This window comes from Papio anubis, chromosome 16, assembly GCF_008728515.1.
Source record: "Papio anubis isolate 15944 chromosome 16, Panubis1.0, whole genome shotgun sequence".
Taxonomy (NCBI): Eukaryota; Metazoa; Chordata; class Mammalia; order Primates; family Cercopithecidae; genus Papio; species Papio anubis.
The window spans coordinates 9,798,947-9,825,466 of NC_044991.1; the positions used below are offsets into that span (position 1 = coordinate 9,798,947).

The 26,520-nt window shown below is 43.3% G+C and overlaps 1 protein-coding gene across 6 annotated transcripts in view; it reads right to left on the reverse strand.

Annotated features, from left to right (window-relative positions):
- Window positions 1-26,520, reverse strand: part of XPNPEP3 (X-prolyl aminopeptidase 3) — a 70,600-nt gene that overhangs the window by 18,629 nt on the left and 25,451 nt on the right. For all 6 annotated transcript variants that reach the window (XM_009217372.4, XM_003905593.5, XM_003905594.3 and 3 more), the window contains 2 exons: window positions 24,348-24,755; window positions 20,045-20,247 (listed from right to left, as the gene is read on the reverse strand). In XM_009217372.4, coding sequence (XP_009215636.1) covers window positions 20,045-20,247; window positions 24,348-24,755 — 611 coding nt within the window. The remainder of the gene's footprint in view (window positions 1-20,044; window positions 20,248-24,347; window positions 24,756-26,520) is intronic.

Consider the following 26,520-nt stretch of genomic DNA (forward strand, 5'->3'; position numbering starts at 1 on the left):
CCGCAGGTTAGAGTGCAATGGAGTGATCAGAACTCACTGCAGCCTCAAACTCCTGTACTCAAGTGATCCTCCCACTTTAGCCTCCTAAGTAGCTGGGACTACAGGTGCACGCCACCATGCCCAGCTAATTTTTAAATTTTTTGTAATTTTTAATTTTTTCAGCCTCCTAGGGTGGCTCACACCTGTAACCCAGCACTTTAGGACGCTGAGGTGAGAGGATCACTTGAGCTCAGGAGCTCAAGACCGGCCTGGACAATATAGTGAGACACTATCTCTCTAAAGAAAACAAACAAACAAACAAACAAACAAACAGGCCGGACTGATGGCTCACGCCCGTAATCCCAGCACTTTGGGAGGCTGAGGCGGGCAGATCACTGAGGTCAAGAGTTTGAATCCAGTCTGTCCAACATAGGGAAACCCCATCTCTACTAAAAATACAAAAAATCAGCTGGATGTGGTGGTGTGCGCCTGTAATCCCAGCTACTCAGGAGGCTGGGACAGGAGAATCACGTGAACCAGGAGGCAGAGGTTGCAGTGAGCCAAGATCGTGCCACTGCACTCCAGCCCGGGCCACAGTGCAAGACTCTATCTAAAAAAAAGAAAACATGAAAACATTTCTTAGTATGAGGTAATGGCATTGCCAAAATGCCCAATAGAGTAAAAGCAAGTGGGGCAATGGTGGGAATATTTGCATGGCTTGCTCCCTCTAGATTCAAATCTTTCCTCAAATGTTTCCTCCTCATAGAGGCCCTTCCTGACTATCCCATCTAAATTAGCACCTTCCATCACATTTCATCCCCCTTCACTGCTTTGTTTTTCTTCATAGCATTTAATTCCAGATGACTTCATGTCGTTTGTTTACTGTCTCTCCTCCGCCAGAATGTAACTATGGAGAGTGAGCGTGGATAGTCTATTGTGCTCACTAATGTATCCTCGGAACCTAGAGCAGTGCCTGGCACATAGTTGGTACTCAGTAAATATCTGCTGGATAATGAGCAATTAAAATCAATTAAAGGGGCCCGGTGTGGTGGCTCATGCCTGTGATCCCAGCACTTTGGGAGGCCCAGGCGGCAGATCACAAGGTCGGGAGATTGAGATGATCCTGGCTAACATAGTGAAACACGGTCTCTACTAAAATACAAAAAAATTAGCTGCGCGTGGTGGCGGGCACCTGTAGTCCTAGTTACTTGGGAGGCTGAGGCAGGAGAATCGCTTGAACCTGGGAGGTGGAGGTTGCAGTAAGCCAAGATCATGCCACTGCACTCCAGCCTGGGTGACAGAGCGAGACTCCATTTCAAAAAAAAAAAATTAAACAACTGGGTGTGCTGGCTCACACCTGTAATCCCAGCACTTTGGGAGGCTGAGGCACGTAGATCACTTTGGCAGGAGTTTGAGACCAGCTTGGCCAACATGGCGAAACCCTGCTGTCTCCACTAAAAATACAAAAAATTAGCTGGGCATAGTGGTGGGCACCTGTAATCCCAGCTGCTCAGGAGGCTGAGGTAGGAGAATCACTTGTACCCAGAGAGTGGAGGTGGCAGTGAGGTGAGATTGCAACACTGCACTCCAGCCTGGGTGCCACAGCAAGACTCCGTCTCAAAAAAAATAAAAAAATAAAAAAATAAATTAAAGGACACTTGCACACACAATCACAAATGTTGACAAATAACTTATTCAGCACTATATTTTTAGCATGAAACCTAAAAAATATGGCAGTCCTAGTGGCTTCACTCACTCAAAAGAGGGATTTGTCTTTTTATTAATTTTGCTTTTAACCCTAATTGCCTGGCATAGATAATTGTTGATGTTATGGCTTAAAAAAAATTTTTTTTAAGAGATGGTGTCTTGGTATGTTGCCCACACTGGAGGGGCAGTGGTTATTCATAGGCACAATCATGGTGCACTACTGCCTTGAACTCCTGGGCTCAAGCGATCCTTCTGCTTCAGTCTCCTGAGTAGCTGGGACTATAGGTGCACACCATTGTGCCAGGACAGTTGTGACTCTTTCAAACTGTTACGCAGACTCAACAGGATAGAAAAGTTCCTCTTCCTTCCTAGGTGATCAAATGCCTAATATTGCTTTACTTCTTTTTGTAATGAATGTGCCTCCTATGAGTCAATTTCTTTACAGAGCATTCCAGGTACACATGACACGCAGTTCAAATGCTACCTACCCTTACTATATGCTTGATGTCCTTCCAGTAAAGATCAAGAGTTAGACTGTATGATTGGCACTTCTTAGGATTGTCTTGTCACAACGTAGTCCGCACTCCCAATAAAGATTTAACACTCTTACTTCACTAAGTGCTACCTGAATGTATTTTGACTGTTAAAAAATGTAAAATGGGCTTTCTTTGCATTTCACCCTGCATCTCATAATCAGAACACATCACAAACGAACACTGTAAAGCTAATGGAGAAGGGAGAGTAGAGAGAAAAAGCATTTCACAAACCATTTCATGAAAGGTGTGTGTGTGTGTGAGTGACAGAGAGAGAGATGGGGAGAGGCAGCCCTTAATATTGTCCCATGGATCGTTTGTTAGCTTCCTTATTTTAAAAATCAGTGATTTGAGGCCGAGCGCAGTGGCTCATACCTGTAATTCCAGCACTTTGGGAGGCTGAGGCAGGTGGATAATGAGGTGAGGAGTTCCAGACCTGCCTGGCCAAAATGGTGAAACTCTGTCTCTACTAAAAATACAAAAATTGGCCGGGCGCGGTGGCTCAAGCCTGTAATCCCAGCACTTTGGGAGGCCGAGACGGGTGGATCACGAGGTCAGGAGATCGAGACCATCCTGGCTAACATGGTGAAACCCCGTCTCTACTAAAAAATAACAAAAAACTAGCCGGGCGATGTGGCGGACGCCTGTAGTCCCAGCTACTCGGGAGGCTGAGGCAGGAGAATGGCGTGAACCCGGGAGGCGGAGCTTGCAGTGAGCTGAGATCCGGCCACTGCACTCCAGCCTGGGCGACAGAGCAAGACTCCGTCTCAAAAAAAAAAAAAAAAAAAAAAAAAAAATTAGCCAGGCGTGGTGGCGGGCACCTGTAATTCCAGCTACTTGGGAGGCTGAGGCAGAGAATTGCTTGAACCCGGGAGGCGGAGGTTGTAGTGAACCTAGATTGCGCCACTGCACTCCAGCCTGGGCTACAGAGTAAGACTCCATCTTAAATAAATAAAAGGAATGGTTAAGGAAAACAAGAATGTTTAACTTTGGAAGACTAAAGGTAGAATATAGAGAAGCAGGCCTCAAATGTTTGTGTGCTATTATGCTATGAGGCTTAATTCTAGCAGGTCTGAAATTAGCCTGAACTGTTTTGCTAAAGTTCTGTATGACACTGATTCGGGCCAAGGCCTGAAGCATACTGATAAACAGTGTTGCGGGGAGTTTCAGAGCAGTTTGTATCAGCTTGTCAGTACTTGATAACAGATCAATGCTTTGTACTGGGTCTCCATGAGCTCGCCAGAGGGCTTTACTATTACATAGCAGGGATATGCCTATGTGACCAAAATCAAAAATCCTAAGTGAGATTCCATTTTAGGCTCTTGGGTTCTGAGGTGTTCTGGGCATTCATCACTGGTTCCTGGTCTGTGAGACAACCACCAAGCCCTTACCTAGGGAGAAAAACAGGAGCCTGCACCTGTCTTCTCCAGACTCCTTGCTGTGAGACAGCCACAGGCTGTGATACGTATCTTTAACTTTAATGCAGTTGCTCTATGAAACCTTTTTCCTGTAATGACTGTGTATTTGTAAGCACTGTCTCTGGGTCTTCTTTAACAATTGAACTCTAACTGCCACTTAGAAGTAGGAATGTTGGCCAGGCGCAGTGGCTCACACCTGTAATCCCAACACTTTGGGAGGCAGAGGCAGGTGGATCATGAGGTCAGGAGTTTGAAACCAGCCTGACCAACATGGTGAAACCCCATCTTTGCTAAAAATACAAAAATTAGCCAGGGGTGGTGGTAGGCGCCTGCAATCCCAGCTTCTTGGGAGGCTGAGGCAGGAGAATCGCTTGAACCCTGGAGGCAGAGGTTGCAGTGAGCAGAGATTGCGCCACTGCACTTCAGCCTGGGTGACAGAGAGAGACTCTGTCTCAAAACAAAACAAAACCAAAACCAAAACATAGTAAGGAAAAGAAAGGAATGTTTAGAAGACAACTAATTCATTCTTGATTTTTTTACTGAGATACAATTCACATCATATAAATTAACCAATAAAGTGAGCAACCTAGTGACATTTAGTACATTCACAATGTTTTACAACCACCACCTCTCTCTAGGTCCAAAACATTTTCATCATCAGAAAAGAAAATCCCTTACCTATTAAGCAGTTAATTTCTGTTCTCCTCTCACCCTATTCCCTGCTTTTTGTCTCTACGGGTTTACCTGTTCTGGATATTTCACATAAATGGAGTCACACAGGCGGGCACAGTGGCTCACGCCTGTAGTCCCAGCACTTTGTTTGGGTGGATTGCTTGAGTCTAGCAGTTCGAAACCAGCCTCAGCAACATGGTGAAATTCAGTATTTACAAAAAATACAAAAATTAGCCAGGCGTGGTAGCACGAGTAGCTCTGCCTCTCAAGTAGCTGGGCCTATAGGCATGAGCCACTGTACCTGGCCTGTTGTTGAACTGTAAGAGTTCCTTAAATAGGCTGGGCACGGTGGCTCATGCCTGTAATCCCAGCACTTTGGGAGGCTGAGGCCGGGGGGAGGGTGGATCACCTGAGGTCGGGAGTTCGAGACCAGCCTGACCAACATGGAGAAACCCCATCTCTACTAAATATATAAAAATTAGCTAGGCGTGGTGGCGGACGCCTGTATTCGCAGCTACTTGGGAGGCTGAGGCAAGAGGATTGCTTGAACCTGGGAGGCAGAGGTTGTGGTGGGCCAAGATCAGGCCATTGCACACCAGCTTGGGTGACAAGAGTAAAACTCCATCTCAAAAAAAAAAGTTTTTTTTTTTTTGTTTTTTTTTTTTTGAGACGGAGTCTCGCTCTGTTGCCCAGGCTGGAGTGCAGTGGCCGGATCTCAGCTCACTGCAAGCTCCGCCTCCCGTGTTTACGCCATTCTCCTGCCTCAGCCTCCTGTGTAGCTGGGACTACAGGGGCCCGCCAACTTGCTCTGCTAGTTTTTTGTATGTTTTAGTAGAGATGGGGTTTCACGTGTTAGCCAGGATGGTCTTGATCTCCTGACCTCGTGATCCGCCCGTCTCGGCCTCCCAATGTGCTGGGATTACAGGCTTGAGCCACCACGCCTGACCAAAAAGTTCTTTAAATATTCTAGATACTAGTAGAACCTTATCAGATACATGATTTGCAAATATTTTCTCTCATTCCATTTTTTCACTTTCTTGATAGTGTCCTTTTAAACAATTTTTTAAAAGTTTTTTAAATTCTTTTTTTTTTAATAAAAAGAGAGGAGGTCTCACTATGTTGCCCAGGCTGCTCTTGAACTCCTGAGTTCAAATGATCTCCCCGCCTTGGCCTCCCAAAGTGCAAAGATTACAGGTATGAGCCACCATGCCCAGTCCCTTTGTTTTTTATTATTTTTAAAAATTATTTTGTTTTGAGACAGGGTCTCACTCCGTTACCCAAGCTGAAGTGCAGTGCTGCGATCTCGGCTCACTGAAGCCTCTGCCTCCCAGGCTCCAGTGATCCTCCCGCCTCAGTCTTGTGAGTAGCTGAAACTACAGGAGCATACCACCATACCCAACTAACTTATTTTTGTATTTTTCATAGAGATGGGGTTTTTCCATGTTGCTCAGGCTGGTCTCAAACTCCTGGGCTCAAGAGATCCGCCCACCTTGGCCTCCCAAAGTGTTGGGATTACAGGCGTGAGCCACCGCGCTCAGCCTTTTCATTTATTTTTAAATTAAATTGTTTAATTAATTACTTTGTTTTTGAGACAGAGTATTGCTCTGTTGCCCAGGCTGGAGGGTAGTGGTGTGATCTTGGCTCACTGCAACCTCCGCCTCCCAGGTTCAAGAAATTCTCCTGTCTCAGCCTCCCAAGTAGCTGGGATTACAGGCATCCACCACCATACCTGGCTAATTTTCTGTATTTTTAGTAGAGACAGGGTTTCACTATGTTGGCCAGGCTGGTCTGGAACTCCTGACCTCAGATGATCTGCCCACCTCAGCCTCCCAAAGTACTGGGATTACAGGCGTGGGTCACCGCGCCTGGCCTTTTTTTTCCTCTAAGGCTGTTTCTCAGTGTGAGAAAAGTGTCCTTTGACGTACAGAAGTTTTAAACATTGATAAATTCTAATTTATCTACTTTTTCTTTTGGTGCCTGTACTTTTGGTATCATACTTAAGAATCCAGGCCGGGCGCGGTGGCTCACGCCTGTAATCCCAGCACTTTGGGAGGCCAAGGCGGGCGGATCACAAGGTCAGGAGATCGAGACCACCGTGAAACCCCATCTCTACTAAAAATACAAAAAATTAGCCGGGCGCGGTTGTGGGCGCCTGTAGTCCCAGCTACTCGGGAGGCTGAGGCAGGAGAATGGCGTGAACCCGGGAGGCGGAGCTTGCAGTGAGCCGAGATCGAGCCACTGCACTCCAGCCTGGGCGACAGAGCGAGACTCCGTCTCAAAAAAAAAAAAAAAAAAAAAAAAAAGAATCCTTTGGCAAATCCAAGGTCAGGAAGATTCACCCTTATGTTTTTCCCTAATAGTTTTATAATTTTAGCTCTTAAGTTTAGGTCACTGATCCATTTTATTTATTTATTTACTTAATTTGTGAGAAAGAGTCTTGCCCTATTGCCCAGGCTGGAATGCAGTGGTGTAATCTTGGCTCACTGCAATCTCCGCCTCCTGGTCTGGGTTCAAGTGATTCTCCTATTGCCACACGGCAGCCTGGGAACAAAGGGAGACTCTGCCTCCCAAGTACTCAGGATTACAGGCATATGCCACCACACTTGGCTAATTAATTTTTAGATAACGTATGAAGTAGGGGTACAACTTCATTCCTTTTTTTTTTTTTTTTTTTTTTTTTGAGACAGAGTCTCGCTCTGTCACCAAACTGGAGTGCAGTAGCATGATCTTGGCTCACTGCAACTTCCACCTCCCAGGTTCAAGCAATTCTCCTGCCTCAGCCTCCCAAGTAGCTGGGATTACAGGTGCCCGCCACCACGTCCAGCTAATTTTTGTATTTTTAGTAGAGATGAGGTTTCACCATGTTGGCCAGGATGGTCTTATCTCTTGACCTCGTATCTGCCCACCCTGGCCTCCCAAAGCGCTGGGATTACAGGTGTGAGCCACCGTGCCCAGTCACAACTTCATTCTTTTGCATGTGGATATCCAGCTGTCCCAGCACAACTGACTCATTTTTTAAAAAATTCATCCTTGGTTTGCTATGGTACATGTTTGAAATCATGGAGTGTGGAAATGATAGACCCTGAACTTCATGAGCTAGCAAAATGGATTCGGAGGGAATTCTGAATTGCTGGTAGGTCTAAATATTCAGTAGTTTGGTTAGTGCCTTCAGTGCTGGCTGAAAGTAAGCTCAGAATCTCTTTTAGATCAGCTTCTCTTTTTGATCAACAGATGGAGCTCCAACCCAAAGAAACTGTCCTACTATCATTTTTTTTTTTTTTTTTTTGATGAGTCAACTGAGACCAACCACAGCTAAAATAATTTGAGCACAGCGATGGGTAAAAAAACACGGATATAAGGGGCTATTCAGTGAAGAAAATGAGCCATTTTCTAGATTACTACATGCAATACCTTGAGGAACTCTTGTTAAAAATGGTTCCTGAGAATTTTAGATCAAAGAACAGTATCTCTCATTCTGAATACTGCTGAGTGAGAGAGAATGGTTCACAGGGAAACCCCTAGTTTATTAAAATGGATGAAGGGAGGGGCCTATCATATGTTATCTAGATATGGGCAACTGTCCTGCCCCTCCCTTGTCATACAGTCAGTGCCTCCTGAAGCTGCAGAAATGCTGTGGATGCAGACAGTATGGTTCTGGTTGTATGAGGACAGAAATGAACTCCATTATGGGCTACCCCTCACCCAGGTTATGACCGATACTGTGATAAAAGGCATCCACCAGCATGAACTTCATATGTGACTTTGCTGTTAGACCTCAGGAAGATGTAAAAAGGCAGTTTAAGATCTTTTATCCCAACTTCCTGGATAATAAAAAGATAGTAAGTTTAGGACTTTACAAAAGAAATAAAATCAAGAAAGAAAGGGGGCATGAAAAAGAATAAGGTTAGACCCTTAGTTTACACCATATATAAATATTAACTCAAAATGGGTCAAAGACCTAAACAAAAAACTATAAAACTCTTAGAAGAAAACACAGGGGAATATCTTTATGACACTGGGTTTGGTAATATTTTCTTGGATATGACACCAAAAGCACAGTTAACAACAACAAAAAAACAAACTGGACTTTATAAAAATTAAAAAATCTTGAGCATTAAAGAATGCCATCAATAGTAAAAAGCCAACCCTCATAATGGGAGAATATTTGCAAACTATATATCGGATTAGGAATTAATATCAAAAACATATAAGGAATTCCTACAACTCAACAACAAAAATACCCAGCCCGATTTAAAAAATGGGCAAAGGAACTGAACTGGTATTTCTCCAAATAAGATATACAAATGACCAATAAACACAGGAAAATATCCTCAACATGTTAAGGAAATGCAAAAAGAAACTATGAGATGTCATTTCATACCCGTTAAGGTGGCTAGTACTCAAAAGGCAGAAAATAACAAGCATTGATTGGCAAGAATGTAGAAAAACCAGAACCCCTGTACATTGCTGGTAGAAATGTAAAGTGGTCCATGTGCTGTGGAAAACTGGATGGTGGTTTCTCAAAAAATTAAACATATAATCAGGAGGCTGAGGTGGGAAGATCACATGGGCCCAGGAGATGGAGGTTGCAGTGAGCTAAGATGGTGCTGCTGCACTCCAGCCTGGGAACAAATGGAGACTCTGTCTCAAAAAAAGAAAAAAAAAATTAAACACAGAATCACCACAGATCTAACAATTCTACTTCTGGGTATATACCCCAAAGAACTGAAAGCAGGGACCTGAACAATTATTTGTAAACCCAGGTACATACCAGCATTAGTCATCATAGCCCAAAAGATGGAAACAACCCAAGTGTCCAAAGACAGATGAAAAGATGAAGGAAACGTCTATACATACAATGGAATAGCATTCAGCCACAGAGGAATGTCATTGTGATAAATGCTACAAAATAGATGAACTCTGAAAACATTTTACTAAGTGAAGTAAGCCAGTCACAAAAAGACAAATACCGTATGCTTCTACTTATATAAAGTAGCTAGAATAGGCAGAGTCACAGAAAAAGTAAAAGTTACCAGGGGCTGGGAGGAGGGGAGAATGGGAAGTTATTATTTATTGAGTAAATTTCTATTTGGGATGATAAAAAAGTCTGAAAAAAGATAGTAGTAATGGTCACACACAGTATGAATATACCTAATGTCACTGAATTTCCATTTTTAGCCATTTTTAAGACATGCATTTAAAAATGGCTAAAATGGTAAATTTTTTTTTTTTTTTTTTGAGAGTCTCACTCTGTTGCCTAGTCTGGAGTGCAATAGCATGATCTCAGCTCACTGCAACTTCCACCTCCCAAGTTGCTGGGATTACAGGCATGTGTCACCACACCCGGCTAATTTTTTGTATTTTTAGTAGAAACGGGGTTTTGCCTTGTTGCCCAGGCTGGTCTCAAACTCCTGGCCTCAAGTGATTTGCCTGCCTCAGCCTCCCAGAGTGCTGGAATTACAGGCATGCGCCACCGTGCTCGGCCTAAAATGATAAAATTTTATATGCATCTCACCACAATTAAATAAAAAACACATAAAGGCCAGGCGTGGTGGCTCATGCCTGTAATCCCAGCACTTTGGGAGGCCCAGGTGGGCAGAGTGCTCAAGCTCAGGACCTCATGGCCAACATGGTGAAACCCTGTTTCTCCAAAAATAATGATACAAAAATTGACAAAGGCCAACCCTGATAGAATTTTACAGGAAGGTTTGGGATCCACAACTGCCTGTCATTAAACTCCTCAGACTATAAAAATCCCAAGGCAGATATGTTTATTATCTGAGTTAAAAGGAAGTTCAGAAAGAGAAAGGTTCCAATGAGTCTCTAACATCAGATGTCAAAATGCTGTGTTTTAATACCAGCATAGTAATAAATGAAGAATATTGATATGCAGGCCAGGATCTCATAACCCCAACTCCTGGCAGGGAACACAAGACCTTTCACAAATGTGTGAGTAAAATGCCCTGGAGGTGGAGAAGAAACTCTTTTACGTCTACTGGACAGAGTAAGACAGTGTACAATACTCTCTGGGCCTCTTAATGAAGCATTTACGAATGACAGAATTAACTCATGGGATGTGGGGATGCTGCTGTGAAAGGGATAAAAAGTCTGGTTAGAAGTCTGCATAGCTCAGTTGCTCGAGCATCAGATTTTTAATCTGAGAGTCCAGGGTTCAAGTCTGTAATTCAATTTTTTTTAAAAGTTATAAATTTTTTAATTTAAAAAAGTCTGGGCCGGGCATGGTGGCTCATGCCTGTAATCCCAGTACTTTGGGAGGCAGAGGTGGTTGGATCACCTAAGGTCAGGAGTTCAAGACTAGCCTGGGCAACATGGTGAAACCCCGTCTCTACTAAAAATACAAAAATAAGCCGGGCGTGGTGGTGGGCGTCTGTAATCCCAGCTACTCAGGAGGCTGAGGCAGGAGAATCACTTGAAACCGGGAAGCAGAGGTTGCAGTGAGTCGAGACTGCGCCACTGCACTCCAGCCTGGGCGACAGATCAAAACTTTGTCTCAAAAAAAAAAAAAAAAGAAAAGAAAAGAAAAGTAGTAATCTCTATTGGGGAAAAAAAAAAAAAAGAAATGCATTTCAATAAGATGGACAATGTCCAAAGAAGCTGTGTTCTTTGGAATACACTATATGCAGCATGCTACCAGGGGATCTATGTGAAAGAATCATCAGATTCATGAGCAAGTAGTCTTTTCCCCCTAGGATCCCTCCTTTCTATTATTTGCCCATGAACGCCAGGCAACTGGACTGGTTCACAGATGACTGTTCTAGAACTGAGGGCAATTCTGTATGAAAAGTAGATGTTCAGAGTCCAGCAGAAAGTAAAATCCTATGGAAAAAGTTAAGTACAAGTTGGTCAACAGGGCTGAATTACAGGCTACAATCATAGTCCCGATAGAAGAACTGGACACAAAAGCCCTATTATTTGGGTAAATATTGATTTTTGGGCTGTCACTAATGGACTTGGAATTGGTCTAACAAGTGGGTCACAAATAACTGGACAATAAAAGAGCCCTCCATGTGAGGAGCTGCTCTTTGGAAATCTCTATGAAAATTCTGAGGGAAAAATCAAAGTAGGGCATGCTGATACCAAAGAAACTCTATGCCAGAATTTTAAGGTGATTGGAACCAACAGTTGATGGCCTAACTTGATCTCTTGAAATGGCAACCAAGTCTATGAAATGGGTGGAGGAACTCAAGTCAGCCAGTGATGCACTGAAAAATGACATATACCAGTGGGCTCCACTGAAGCTTAAACTATTCATAAAAATTGTCCTAGCTGCCAACAGTATAGTGCCATTTTCTGTATTTATCCAATTTATCTCCCTATGATTGGACTACCTCAATAGCTGACCGAGGAAGTTTCCTTCAGCAGGAAAGGTTTGCATTCAAATTAATAATAAATGCATTTTCTTGACTGCAGTAACCACTGTATTACGCATATGTATATCAAAATATGTTGTACACTTTATATATAAATAAAAAAATTTAAAAATGATTAAGAAAGGCAAGGTTGTTGCTAAGGGGAAGGAAGTCAATAAATGAGTGTACAGAAGCTCGATAGATGCTTCTGGTGCCTCAAGAGATGCTTAAAGCAAGAGAATAATATTCTCTCTTTGCTTTAACTCAGATACCCCTTGGGGTGAAGAACTTATGAAATCCCCTCCTTTTTAAGAAATAGAGTCTTGCTGTGCTGCCTGTGAGTGCAGTGGCTACTCACAGGCACTATCATAGCAGCACCTGTATCACAGTCTACTACAGCTTCTAACTCCTGACCTCAAGTGATCCTCCTGCCTCAGCCTCCCGGGTAGTTGGGACTACTGGCATCACCACCATGTCCAGTGTTCTCCTCCTCTTCTGAAGAGCCAAAAAGAGAGCTGGGCAATAGCCAACCTAACAAGCACACTTCCAGGAGTGACATATGTCCTCAAAATGGATGAAGAAATGGAACAGCTGCTGGATGTGGTGGCTCACACCTGTAATCCCAAAACTTTGGGAGGCCACACAGGCGGATTACCTGAGGTTGCGAGTTCTAGATCAGCCTGACCAATATGGAGAAACCCCATCTCTACTAAAAATACAAAATTAGCCAGGCGTAGTGGCACATGCCTATAATACCAGCTACCTGGGAGGCAGAGGCAGGAGAATCACCTGAACCTGGGAAGCGGAGGTTGTGGGGAGCTGAGATTATGCCATTGCACTCCAGCCAGGGCAACAAGAGCGAAACTCCATCTCAAAACACAAAAAACAAAAAACAAAAAGAAATGGTACAGCTATCCATGACTATGTGGAATAATACAAATAAGGCTACATCTTGATTCCTGTTTCACAGGATACATCTTTTTTTTTTTTTTTTTTGAGTTGGAGTTTCACTCTTATTGCCCAGGCTGGAGTGCAATGGTGCTATCTCTGCTGACTGCAACCTCCACCTTCTGGATTCAGGTGATTCTCCTGCCTCAGCCTCCTGAGTAGCTGGGATTATAGGGATGTACCAACACGCCTGGCTAATTTTGTTTTTATTTTTGTTTTGTTTTGTTTTTGAGACAGAGTCTGGCTCTGTTGCCCAGGCTGGAGTGCAGTGGCCGGATCTCAGCTCACTGCAAGCCCTGCCTCCCGGGTTCACACCATTCTCCTGCCTCAGCCTCCCGAGTAGCTGGGACTACAGGCACCCACCACCTCGCCTGGCTAATTTTTTTTGTATTTTAGTAGAGACGGGGTTTCACCGTGTTAGCCAGGATGGTCTCGATCTCCTGACCTCGTGATCCGCCCGTCTCGGCCTCCCAAAGTGCTGGGATTACAGGCTTGAGCCACCGCGCCCGGCCTAATTTTGTATTTTTAGTAGAGACTGGGTTTCTCCGTATCAGTCAGGCTGGTCTCGAACTCCCAACCTCAGGTGATCCGCCTGCCTCGGCCTCTCAAAGTGCTGGGATTACAGGCATGAGCAGCTGGCCGGATGTATCTATTATAAAGGATCTGTGTTAGGAAAGCAACCTGTGAGAATATTTAGCGAGTTAAATTTGAAAATCAATGAATAATCATCTCAGTTAGCACATATAACCATTAATTGAGACGATAAAGGTTTTACAAAGCTACCAGAATATGATAGAATGCTATCTCATGCCATGTTCCATCTATTATAATATCTGTAAAAATAGCTATTTGCATTGTTATTGTGGGTGAATAGGCATAAGGAGGTAGAGAGAAAATTGGGATACTTGGCTCAGTAACAAAAAGAAATAACAAGGTATAACCTGGTGGGCCTACATTTCTGAGAATTCAAAACTCAATGCGGATGATTCTGGAAAGCATATTCAAACGACTCTATTTAGATGTGACTACCACTCATATGACCTAAGCCTGGGGGACTCAATATTTTGGGGTCTCAAATTTATTTCCTAGCTGTAGTAAAGCAGTTGTACAAATGAAACAGTTGTACAAATATTAGTTGTACTAATATTTAATGGTGACAACATGTTATGTTCCCATACTCAAAATAAGAGCCTTAGTGGAATTAGGAGCCAGGCTAGGAGCAACTGGCAGGTGGATTTGTTTTTAATGAGGAAAGACATACTGATAAAATAATTTGCTGGCCGGCCATGGTGGCTCACACCTGTAATCCCAGCACTTTGGGAGGCCAAGGCGAGTGGATCACAAGGTCAAGAGATTGAGACCATCCTGGCCAACATGGCGAAACCCTGTCTCTACTAAAAATACAAAAACATTAGCTGGGCATGGTAGTGCATGCCTGTAGTCCCAGCTACTTGGGAAGCTGAGGCAGGAGAATTGCTTGAACCCAGGAAGCGGAGGATGCAGTGAGCCGAGATCGCGCCACTGCTCTCCAGCCTGGTGACGGAGCGAGATTCCATCTCAAAAAAAAAAAAAAAAAAAGACAAAGAAATAGATTTGCCAATGCCAATAGGGCGCCTTGAAGACATCCTATTTCAGGAGTAAGAAAAAAAGTGGCAAGCTGAAATGACAGACAGTGCTATCAAAATGGGTCTTAACAATTTACAGCATGCATGATGACAACATGCCCAAACCAACCCAACAACAGGAATAAGCTTGCATGTGAACACAAGCTGCATTATAGATACCTTAATTTAAATGGAGTCCAAGGGATACCAAGCACGACTGCCAGTGATTCATTCCCATGGCAGAACCCCATGTTGTGCATGCATGGGAGACTTGGACCCTCTGGTCTATGGAAATTCTAACTAAAGGATGCAACCGGTTGAGGTGCTTTTTAACAGCTCCAACAATGCAACTGAGTGCCAAGCATTCTTTTCCTGTAGTGCAGTTTGTGGATCCTGGACAAACTTTAAACAGGACTAGGGTCGTGTCATGTCTTCTCTTCTCTTCTCTTGTTTCTTTTGAGACGAAGTCTCACTCTGTCACCCAGGATGGAGTGCAGTGGCGCTATCTCTGCTCACTGCAACCTCTGCCTCCCGGGTTCAAGCGATTCTCCTGCCTCAGCCTCCCAAGTAGCTAGGACTACAGGTGCCCGTCACCACAGTCGGCTAATTTTTTTGTATTTTTAGTGGAGACGGGGTTTCACCGTCTTAGCCAGGCTGGTCTTGATCTCCTGACCTCATGATCTGCCAGCCTCAGCCTCCCAAAGTGCTGGGATTACAGGCGTGAGCCACTGTGCCCAGCTAAACCATGTAACCAGTGGCATGATCATGGCTTACTGCAGCCTTGACTTCCTGGGCTCAAGTGATCTTTCCATGTCAGCCTCCCAAGTACTTGGGACTACAGGCATGTGCCACCACATCCAGCTAATTAAAACATTTTTTTTTGTAGAAATGGGGTCTTACTATGAGGCTGAGGTTGGTTTCAAACTCCTGAGCTCAAGTGATCCACCCATCTTGGCCTCCCGAAGTGCTGGGATTACAAGTATGAGTCTCCACATCTGGCTAAATCATGTAACTTTTCGAGAAGAAAATCTGGCTGTTTTCAAGATGTTTTGAATCTTGAAATAGCAGAGATATGGTCTCTGATCTAGACTCCTATGAGAAATAATATATGGTATATAAGAAGAGGTAAATTGCACAGGGAGGGACAAAATAATTACACCATGATTTTGTCTTCTTTTATTTATTTCTTTATTGAGACAGGGTCTCACTCTGTCACCCAGGCTGGAGTGCAGTGGTGCAATCTCAGCTCACTGCAGCCTTGACCTCCCTGGGCTCATGTGATCCTCCCATTTCAGCCTCCTGAGGAGCTGGGACTATAGGTGCATACCACCATGCCCAGCTAATTTTTTTGTATTTTGCAGAGACAGGGTTTTACCATGTTGCCCTGGCTGGTCTTGGACTCCTGGGCTTAAGTGATCTGCCCGCTTTGGCCTCCCAAAGTGTTGGGAGTATAGGCGTGAGCCACTGCATCCAGCTGTCTTATTTGTTAATTTTATTTTTTTAATTTTTATTATTCTTTTTTGAGATGGGGTCTCACTCTGTTGCCCAGGCTGGAGTGCAGTGGCACGATCAAATCTCACTGCAGCTTCAACTGCCCCAGCTCAAGTGATCCTCCTTCCTCAGCCTCCCAAGCAGCTGGGACCACAACACCTGGCTATTTTAAAAAATCTTTTGTAGAGATGGGGTCTCTCCCTGTTGCCCAGGCTAGTCTTGAACTCCTGAGCATAAGTGATTCTCCTGCCTCATTCTCCCAAAGTGCTGGGATTACAGGTGTGAGCCATCACACCTGGCCTTAATTTTTATTTTAATGTAAGCCTTTAGCAGCTAAATTTTGTCTGACTTCTCGCTTCAATGGTACTGCTACATGATGTAAGATGGGGTCAGGTAAAATTGTATTTTAGGAGCTTATAAAATTTAGTATAATACTGATGATGATGATCAAATATATTGAGAGACTGAATTAAAGTCCTGTTGGGATGTTATCCCTATGGAGGAGAATTGGTTTGATGAATATTTAGACTTGATTAATGATAGATTATTATTTCTAATAACTCAGATATATACCATAAAGTGCAGAAAACCGTGGATCAGGGAGTCCAAAGGACTGTACAGTTCATACAAAAACACAAGAAAGTATAATTGGGCCGGGCGCGGTGGCTCAAGCCTGTAATCCCAGCACTTTGGGAGGCTGAGACGGGCGGATCACGAGGTCAGGAGATTGAGACCATCCTGGCTAACATGGTGAAACCCCGTCTCTACTAAAAAAATACAAAAAACTAGCTGGGCGAGGCGGCAGGCGCCTGTAGTCCCAGCTACTCGGGAGGCTGAGGCAGGAGAATGGCGGGAACCCGGGAGGCGGAGCTTGCAGTGAGCTGAGATCTGGCCACTGCACTCCAGCCCGAGCAACAGAGCGAGACTCCGTCTCAAAAAAAAAAAAGAAAGTATAATTGGATAATTCAGCTGTCTCTTTAAATCAGTACCAACCCTTCACTGATCATTGTAAATGTTTGGATTCTATGTATGCATTTTTTTAGAGACAGAATTTGCTTTGTCACCCAGGTTGGAGTGCAGTGATGTGATAATACTTCACTGCAACCTTAAACTCTTGGTCTAAAGTGATCCTTCTGCCTCAGCCTCCAGAGTAACTAGGACTACAGGCGTATGCCACAATGCCTGGCTAATTAAAATATAGTTTTTTTTGTAGAGGTGAGGTCTTGCCATGTTGCCAGGCTGGTCTCTAACTCCTTGCTGCCTCACGTGATCCTCCCACCTTGGCCTTAGTGCTGAGATTATAGGGGTGAGCCACTGTGCCCTGCTTGTCTATATATTTTATCTATATGATATTGAGAAGTGAAGTTAACTGTTGTCAACTCAGGATTACTGTTTTATCAAAAAATAGAGTTAATATTGGTTATGGGGGCAGAGTGAACTGTTCTGCTAATTCTGGGCTTAGAATTAGCCAGAGCTATTTTGCTAAAGTTCCTTCCTTGGTCAAGGTGTGGCAGGAAATATACTGATTGAAATTGTTAAGAGGAAGCTGGGCATGGTGGCTCATGCCTGTGATCTTAGTGTTTTGGGAGGCTGAGGACGGAAGATCTCTTGAGGCCAGGAGTTCAATACCAGCCTGGGTAATATAGTGAGAACCCATCTCTACAAAAACCTAAAAAATTAGCCAGGCATGGTGGTATGTGCCTGTAATCCAAGCTACTCAGGAGGCTGAGGCAAGAGTCTCCCTTAAGTCCAGGAATTCAAGGCTGCAGTAAACTATGATCTCACCATGCACTCCAACCTGAGTGACAGCGAGACACTGTCTCAAAAAGAAAGGAAAAAACAACAAAAAACAAAACAAAACCATTAGGAAGGCAGGAAGCACATAAAAAGATGCCCAATACCACTAATTATTAGGGAAATACAAATCCAAACCACGATAAGATACCACTTCACACCCATTAGGATTGGCTATTACCACAAAAACAGAACAAATGTTGGTGTAGAGTGGAGAAATTGGAACCCTTGGTGTGTTGCTAGTGGGAATGTGAAATGGTGCAGCCACTATGGATAACAGTATGGTGGTGCTCAAGATATTAAACATAAAATTATCATTTGATCTAGCAACTCCAGTTGTGTGTATATACCAAATAGAATTGAAAGAGACTTGAACACAAGATATTTGTACACTTATATTCACAGCAACGTTATTCACAATAGTAAAAAAAAAAAAAACGTAGAAGGAAACCAAATGTTTATCAAAGGATGAATGGACAAATAAAATATGGCATATGCATACAATGGAATATTATTCAGTCTTTAAAAATAATGAAGCTGGGCATGGCAGCTCACACCTGTAATCCCAGCACTTTGGGAGGTCAAGGTGGGCGGATTGCTTGAGCTCAGGAGTTCGAGACTAGCCTGGACAACACTGATAAACCCTGTCTCTATAAAAAATTTTAAAAAATTAGCAGGCATGGTGGCATGCGCCCATGGTCCTAGCTACTTGGGAGGCTACGGTGGGAAGATCACTTGAACCCAGGAGGTCGAGACTGCAGTGAGCTGTGATCATGCTACTGCACTCTAGTCTGGGCATCTAAAAAAAAAAAAAAGAATGAAATTCTAACGGAAGAACCTTCAAAACATTATGCTAAGTGAAATAAGCCAGTCACAAAAAGCCAAATGTTGTATGATTCCATTTCTATGCAGTAGCTAGAATAGGCAGATTCATAGAGAAAGGAGAGGTTACTGGGGGCTGGAGGAGGGAGAATGGGAAGTTATGATTTATGTACAGTTTCTATTTGGAATGATGGAAAAAGGCGGGAAAAGTGGGCACAACAATGTGAATATCCTTCATGTCACTGAATTGCAACTTAAAAATGGTCACAATGGCCGGGCGCGGTGACTCAAGCCTGTAATTCCAGCACTTTGGGAGGCCAAGACGGGCAGATCGCGAGGTCAGGAGATCGAGACCATCCTGGCTAATATGGTGAAACCGCGTCTCTACTAAAAAATACAAAAAAAACCTAGCTCGGCAAGGTGACAGGTGCCTATAGTCCCAGCTACTCAGGAGACTGAGGCAGGAGAATGGCGTAAACCCGGGAGGTGGAGCTTGCAGTGAGCTGAGATCCGGCCACTGCACTCCAGCCTGGGCGACAGAGCGGGACTCTGTCTCAAAAAAAAAAAAAAAAAAAAAAAAAAGGTCACAATGATGTATTTTATATTATGCATATTTCACCACAGTAAAAAATTTTTTTACATTAAGTCAATGGCCAACACCTTGGAGAGAATAAATGAAATAAGGAGTTTTGGGGTAGCCAATGAGATCTATGGTTTACACTTGGTCTCTGTGAAACCTCTGGGGGGCTTTACTGTTATATAGCAGGAATATGATTATGTGACCAAAAAAACCAAAAATCCCTAGCTGAGATTCCATTTTGGGGTCTCTGATTCTCAGGTATTCTGCTGCATGTGCCATGGACTGAATTGTGTTTCCCCCAGAATTAATGTGTTTAAGCTCTACTCTCTGTGTCTTTAGGAGGTAATTAAGGGTGGGGCTCTAATTTGACAGGACTATGGCCATACAAGAAGGCTCTCTTTCATTGTCATGTAAGGACGCAGCAAGAAAGCGGCCTTCTGTAAGCCAGGAGAGCCCTCACCAGAAATGGACCATGATGGCACCTTGATCTCGGACTTCCAGACTGCAAAATTATGAGACAATCAATTTCTCTTGTTTAAGCCATGCAGACTGTGATATTTTGTAATGGCAGCCTGAGCAGAGTATGACAACACTGGTGATTCCTAATCTGTAAGAGAGAGATACATCCTGCCTGGCCCTTACCTAGGGAGGACCATTGAAGCCTGCACCTGGTTTCTCTCGACTCTTTGCTTTGAGATAGCCATTGGCTGTGACAGATATCCTTACTTTCATACTATGATTATTTTTCACCCTTTTCCTATAATAAACTGCAGATCTGTAAGCACTGTCACTTTGGGTCCTGAGTCTTTCTTAGAAGCAAACTGTTTAACTGACGCTATTAGTGTAACTATAAGGAAAGGAAATAGTATAAATTTCTGTCGTTCTAAGGAGAAATAATTAAGATTGATGGGTAAAAGAACCACCTTCACAGAAAGCAGATTTACTTTGTCTTGCAAGGTATTAAGCAAGTCTCTAGGTATGTTCACTACACACTGGAGCAGAAGCCAGATGCCCATCTGCGGTGAGGAGACTGCTGCATTGGGTATATGGCCTCAAGGTGCTTACTGAACCTTAAGAGCTTATGATTTTTCCAATCTGGAAAAAACTTTTTCAGTAGGAATCATACCTGTGATGTCAGCTTCCCAGCAATCTGCATTCGTTCAATTTCTGCAGGAGATTTGATCAGCCGGAGGCGCTGTATCAGCTGCTGAACACCCTGAACCTTGTTCTTGCTCCTGGCTTTGGCCTCAGTCAAGGGCTGCATATAGTCAGAGTGAAGCTGTGCATGCGAGGGCCTCATCCAGTCATACCAAACCATGTTTGTCTCCGCTTAGAATGAGAAGCCAAAAAATAAATTTAAAACAAAACTACCAGCAACAAGAAATATCAACTGTCATAACAACTTCAACAAGAGTCAAAACTACAAAACCTGTAATGTGGAACTCTAAAGTGTTGAGAGTAAGACTCTCAGGACTGAAGCAATAAAGGTAATCACTAAAAAGGTAATTCCCTGGAAATGGCAAGACATTCTAAGACGGAATATCCAGCTTTTCTGCCCCTAAACTTCAGTGTTCTTTATAAAGGACAATACCTGGGACTAAAGCTTTATTCAAGCTTTGATTTTCTCTCTTTCTCTCTCTCTATTTTTGAGACAGAGTCTCGTTCTGTCACCCAGGCTGGAAAGCAGTGGCATGATCTCGGCTCACTGCAACCTCCATCTCCCAGGTTCAAGCGATTCTTCTGCCTCAGCCTCCCAAGTAGCTGGGACTATGTGCGCCCACCACCACGCCTGGCTAATTTTTGTATTTTCAGTAGAGATGAGGTTTAACCATATTGGCCAGGCTGGTCTCAAACTCCTGACTTTGTGATCCACCCACCTTAGCCTCCCAAAGTGCTGGGATTACAGGCGTGAGTCACCGTGCCTGGCCTTCATTATTAAATTAAACAATTAAAACAACTGTTCTTCACCACCACTTACTGAGCTAGAGGCACCTGTTGAATAATTGCACACAGAAGGACAGAAAAACATAAACATACTCAGATTATGACTTTATGGGTAAAGTGTCCCATCCTTTCACATAATGATCTCAGAACTAGAGGAAAGGGTTCTCCTTCCACTCTGGAGCAATTATTCATTGCTATGGAAACACTACAGTTGATATTTCCTCACTTCTCCCTTTGCATCTGCTATACATTCTCTTTGTAAACAATCACAGTTCAGCTTTCAACGCTAGAGACCTAAGGAAATGGTCTATATTTGCCTAAGATATACGATATAAATGTTCATTATAAAAACGATTTGTACTTAATACCAGATCTACATTTGTTCTTTTTTTCTAACAGTAAGCTATGAACAGTATTCCTAACAATCCAAGTGAGAAGGTCTGTATATTTTATATGACTAAAAAGTACTTTGGGGAAAGTAGAAGGGAAAAAAATCCAGAAAACTTCGATTGGATATGCACTAGTAATTCTATGTCCTACATATTTTCATTTTTAAAATACAAATGGTTCTAAATATATACCACATGGGAAACACTTTCCTACTTATGATAGATAGAAATTTAATTGTTGCGTAATTTTTTTTTTTGAGACCGAGTCTTGCTCTGTCGCCCAGGCTGGAGTACGGTGGCGAGATCTCAGCTCACTGCAACCTCCACCTTCCTGGTTCAAGCAATTCCCTCGCCTCAACCTCCCGAGTAGCTGGGATTACAGGCGCACGCCACCATGCCCAGCTAATTTTTTCATATTTTTAGTAGAGACGGGGTTTCACCATGTTGGCCAGACTGGTCTCAAACTCCTGATCTCAGGCAACCCGCCTGCCTTGGCCCCCCAAAGTGCTGGGATTACAGGCGTGAGCCACCGCATCCGGCCAATTGTTGTAATTTTTAAAAAGTAAAACAATCTCTACTACCTATACAAAGTGTATGAAATCATAGCTCACCTTTTTAAAGGTTTTAAAACCTTTAAATAAATGATTTCAGCCAGGCGCGGTGGCTCACGCCTATAATATCCTGGGAGGCTGAGCAGGGGTGGATCGCCTGAGGTCAGGAGTTCGAGACCAGCCTGACTAACATGGTGAAACCTTGTCTCTACTTAAAAAAACCAAAAATTAGCCGGGCATGGTGGTGTGTGCCTGTAATCCCAGCTACACGGGAGGCTGAAGCAGGAGAATTGCTTGAATCTGGGAGGCAGGAGTTGCAGTGCGCCGAGATCGCGCCATTGCACTCCACCCTGGGCAAGAGTAAAACTCTGTCTCAAAAAAAAAAAAAAAAAAAAAAAGGAATGGTGACCGAGAAGTACTTTTGAGAAACTGATTTTACATGAGATTGTAACTATAGTGAGTTAATAAAATTTAGACAGTAGAATAGACAACTAGCAACTAATGTAAGAAATAAAAAAGCTACAAAGAAAATGATTCTATGCCCCATATTTATTTTGGATTTTGAAGACATAAGAACATTCAATGAATTGAACAGGCTAATTATCTATAAAATGGAAAATATTTCTATAAATAAAAAGAATTTAATCAGATGTTAGAACTTATTCAAATGAGTATTTTCTCCCAAAAGAGGCTTTAACGGAAACAGTCTAATATATTTCATGATTGTGAAAAACATTTTTGGAATTTTCTTTTAGAAACTAACTTCAGAAATGATTTATAAGCCATATGAGAAAAATCAAACAAAAACTTTACAATTATACATTATCTTGGCCTGAAATCAGTATTTTTAAACTTGATCATCTATCTTATTTTCCAAATAAGATACTTCAAAAAATAAAATGCTCCCAGAGCTAAAGTTTTATGAGAATTACTAAAGATAGTTTATAATGTGGTGTAGGTTCTGAAAAAATTCCCAGAAGGAAAATCTCAAAACATTCAGAATGATTAAAATTTCACCAGAATAACTGTAGAGAAGGTAATTTCTTCAAGGGACAAGAACTCAACTGTGGCCGGGCACGGTGCCTCACACCTGTAATCCCAGCACTTCAGGAGGCTGAGGTGGGAGGCTCATTTGAGGCCAGGAGTTCAAAACCAGCCTAGGCAACAAAGTGAAACTCCATCTCTACAAAAAATAAAAAAATGAGCCAAACGTGGTGGTGTACCCAGGTAATCCCAGTATTCTGGAGGTTGAGGCAGGAAGACTGCTTGAGCTTTGGGGTTCGAGGTTGCAGTGAGCCATGAGTGTGCCACTATACCTACATCCCAACCTGGGTGACAGTGAGACCCTGCCAAAAAAAAAAAAGAACTCAACTGTATATGAACCACACAGGATCTTGTTAAAATGTAGATTCTGATTCAGTAGCTAGGACGTGGAGACCTGAGATTTTAATTTCTATTACGTATTATGCATTTTAAATTTTAATATGCATTACCAAGTGATTCTGATGCTGTGACGCACGGATCGTTCTTGGAGAACAGTACCTCTTTTAGAAGAGTTGGCAAGAGCACTAAGATAAGAAGTAGTAGTCAAATATCAAGACTGGTCAGTAATCTTGAAGAGTGATCCATGCCCATCCTGTCCCTAATTTATTTTTTGGAGATGGGGCCTCACTACGTTGTGCAGTCTGGACCCGAACTCCTGGCCTCAAGTGATCCTTCTACCTCAGCCTCTCAAGTAGCTGGACTACAGATGCACACCACTGTGTCTGGCTTATCCTTTGCTTTAAAAGAAAATTATCTCTCTGAGATTTCAAACTAGGATAAGTAACAGTCTCCATTAATGAATAATCCAGTGAACATGGAGTTTTTTTTTTCCATGAAATGTTCTAAAATTCATTGTGGTGATGGTTGCACAATTCCGTGACTATACCAAAAACTCCTGAATTATATACTTTTATTTTATTTATTTATTTTTTTGAGATGGAGTCTTGCTCTGTCGCCTAGGCTGGAGAGCAGTGGTGGGATCTTGGCTCACTGGTTCACTGTAACCTCCTGCAAATGAATAAATGAAATCTTTTTTTTTTTTTAAAGACAATCTTGCTTGGTTGCCCAGGCTGGAATGCAGTGGCATGATCTCGGCTCACTGCAACCTCCACCTCCCGGGCTCAAGTGATTCTCCTGCCTGAGCCACCTGAGTAGCTGGGATTACAGGCGCACGCCACTATGCCTGGCTAATTTATGTATTTTTAGTAGAGACGGGGTTTTGCCATGTTGGCCAGGTTGGTCTTGAACTCCTGGCCTCAAGGAACCTGTCTGCCTCAGCCTCCCAAAGTGCTGGGATTACAAGTGTGAGCCAATGCAGCAGGCATAAATGAAATCTTTAAAGAAGCTCAATCTTCTGGAAAAGGCTTTACATTTCTTTCATGGTGCTCATGGTCTTTTCACGGTGGTGCTACGATAATGAAATTAAAGACTTGTCTAAACAGGCAAGAAAGGTCTTAATCCTAATCTGGTTTGTAATGTGACTTCTGCTCCCATTTGTTACCTTTCATTTTTGGTAGAAGATGTTGAAATTCTTCTAGCGTATAGGCTTCGTCCACTCCAGTTAGAGCTATTGCTCCATCAGTGCCAGATCGTGGACCATCCCAAAGTTCTCGACTGGGATCTCGCCGAGGCACAAAAAGAATGGCTTTGTGTGATGGTAACTGTTTGCCAGGGAGGCTTTGAAGGACAAGAATGCTATCAGGCTCTTGGAATCCACACAGGTACAGGAAATTGTTGTCCTGGTGGAAAATATAGGGAATATCGTTGCTCATGTAGTATGTAGGGTTGGAGAGCACAACCACCGTCTGGTCTGTCCCGCTGTGCCCTTGAGCTTCCTTCTGGATCAGAGACATTAGTTTGTGTCTGCGAAGTGCATATTCCACCTGAGATAGTCCTGGAGTTACCTCCCCTAGAAATGACAAATAAAAGGGATGCTTTACATTTCTGCAATGCCAAAGTACTTAAGGTAGTTTGATATTAGATGGAGATACTCAAGTCCAATTGTTCAACTTATGCCAAATCTCCTCCCAGCACATGGAGAATTAAGGAGATAACCCAGGTTTCAAATTTCTATCCCACTGCAAAAACTTGGAAGAAATGATAGTTGAATGTGGCCCCGCCTGAAATCTGGAATCATGGACCCCTTAGATCTCTTCCAGGTCTTTGGCTCATTCTTTTACTCACTCAGTTATATTCAATGAATATAATTTTTTTTTTTTTTTTTTTTGAGACAGAGTTTCGCTCTTGTTGCCCAGGCTAGAGTGCAGTGGCATGATCTCAGCTCACTGAAACCTCTGCCTCTCAGGCTCAAGCAATTCTCCCACCTCAGCCTCCTGAGTAGCTGAGGTGGCTCACGCCTGAAATCCCAGCACTTTGGGAGGCCAAAGCGGGAAGATCACCTGAGGTCAGGAGTTCGAGACCAGCCTGGCCAATATGGTGAAACCTCATCTCTACTAAAAAAACACAAAAATTGGCCGGGCGCAGTGGCTCACGCCTGTAATCCCAGCACTTTGGGAGGCCAAGACGGGCAGATCACGAGGTCAGGAGATCGAGACCATCCTGGTCAACATGGTGAAACCCCGTCTCTACCAAAAATACAAAAAAAATTAGTTGAGTGTGGTGGCGGGCGCCTGTAGTCCCAGCTACTCAGGAGGCTGAGGCAGGAGAATGGCGTAAACCCGGGAGGCAGAGTTTGCAGACAGCGAGACTCTGTCTCAAAAAAAAAAAAAAAAAAAAAAAAAAAAAATTAGCCAGGTGTGGTAGTGCATGCCTGTAATCCCAGCTACTCAGGAGGCTGAGGCAGGAGATCGCTTGAACCCAGGAGGTGAAGGTTGCAGTGAGCCAAGACCCCGCCACTGCACTCCAGCCTAGGTGACAGAGCAAGACTGCATCTCAAAAAATAAAAATAAAAATAACAATAATAATAAAATGAAAGTATATAATTCAAGAGTTTTTGGTATAGTCACAGAATTGTGCAACCATCACAATGCATTTTAAAACATTTCAATAAAAAAAAAAAACCTCCATGTTCATAAGCAGTCACTCCCCATTTTCTCACAATCCCCCAGCCCTTGGCAACTCCTAACCTATTATCTATCTCTATGGATTTGCCTATTGCAGAGATTTTATATAATGAAACTATACAATATAGGGCCTTTGCTGACTTGGCCAATTGTTTTTTTGTTTTTTTTTTTGAGACGGAGTCTCGCTGTCTCCCAGGCTGAAGTGCAGTGGTGCGATCTTGGCTTATTGTAAGCTCCGCCTCCTGGGTTCACGCCATTCTCCTGCCTCAGCCTCCCGAGTAGCTGGGACTACAGGTGCCTGCCACTATGCCTGGCTAATTTTTTGTATTTTTAGTAGAGACGGGGTTTCACCGTGTTAGGATAGTTTCGATCTCCTGACCTCATGATCTGCCTGCCTCGGCCTCCTAAAGTGCTGGGATTACAGGCGTGAGCCACCATTCCCGGCCTTTTTTTTTTTTGAGACAGTCTCACTCTGTCACCAAGGCTGGAGGGCAGTGGCTTGATGTTGGCTCAATGCAACCTCTACTGCCCAGGTTCAAGCGATTCTCCTGCCTCAGCCTCCTGAATAGCTAGGATTAGAGGCACCTACCACCGCGCCCGGCTAATTTTTTTTTGTATTTTTAGCAGAGATGGGGTTTCACCATATTGGCC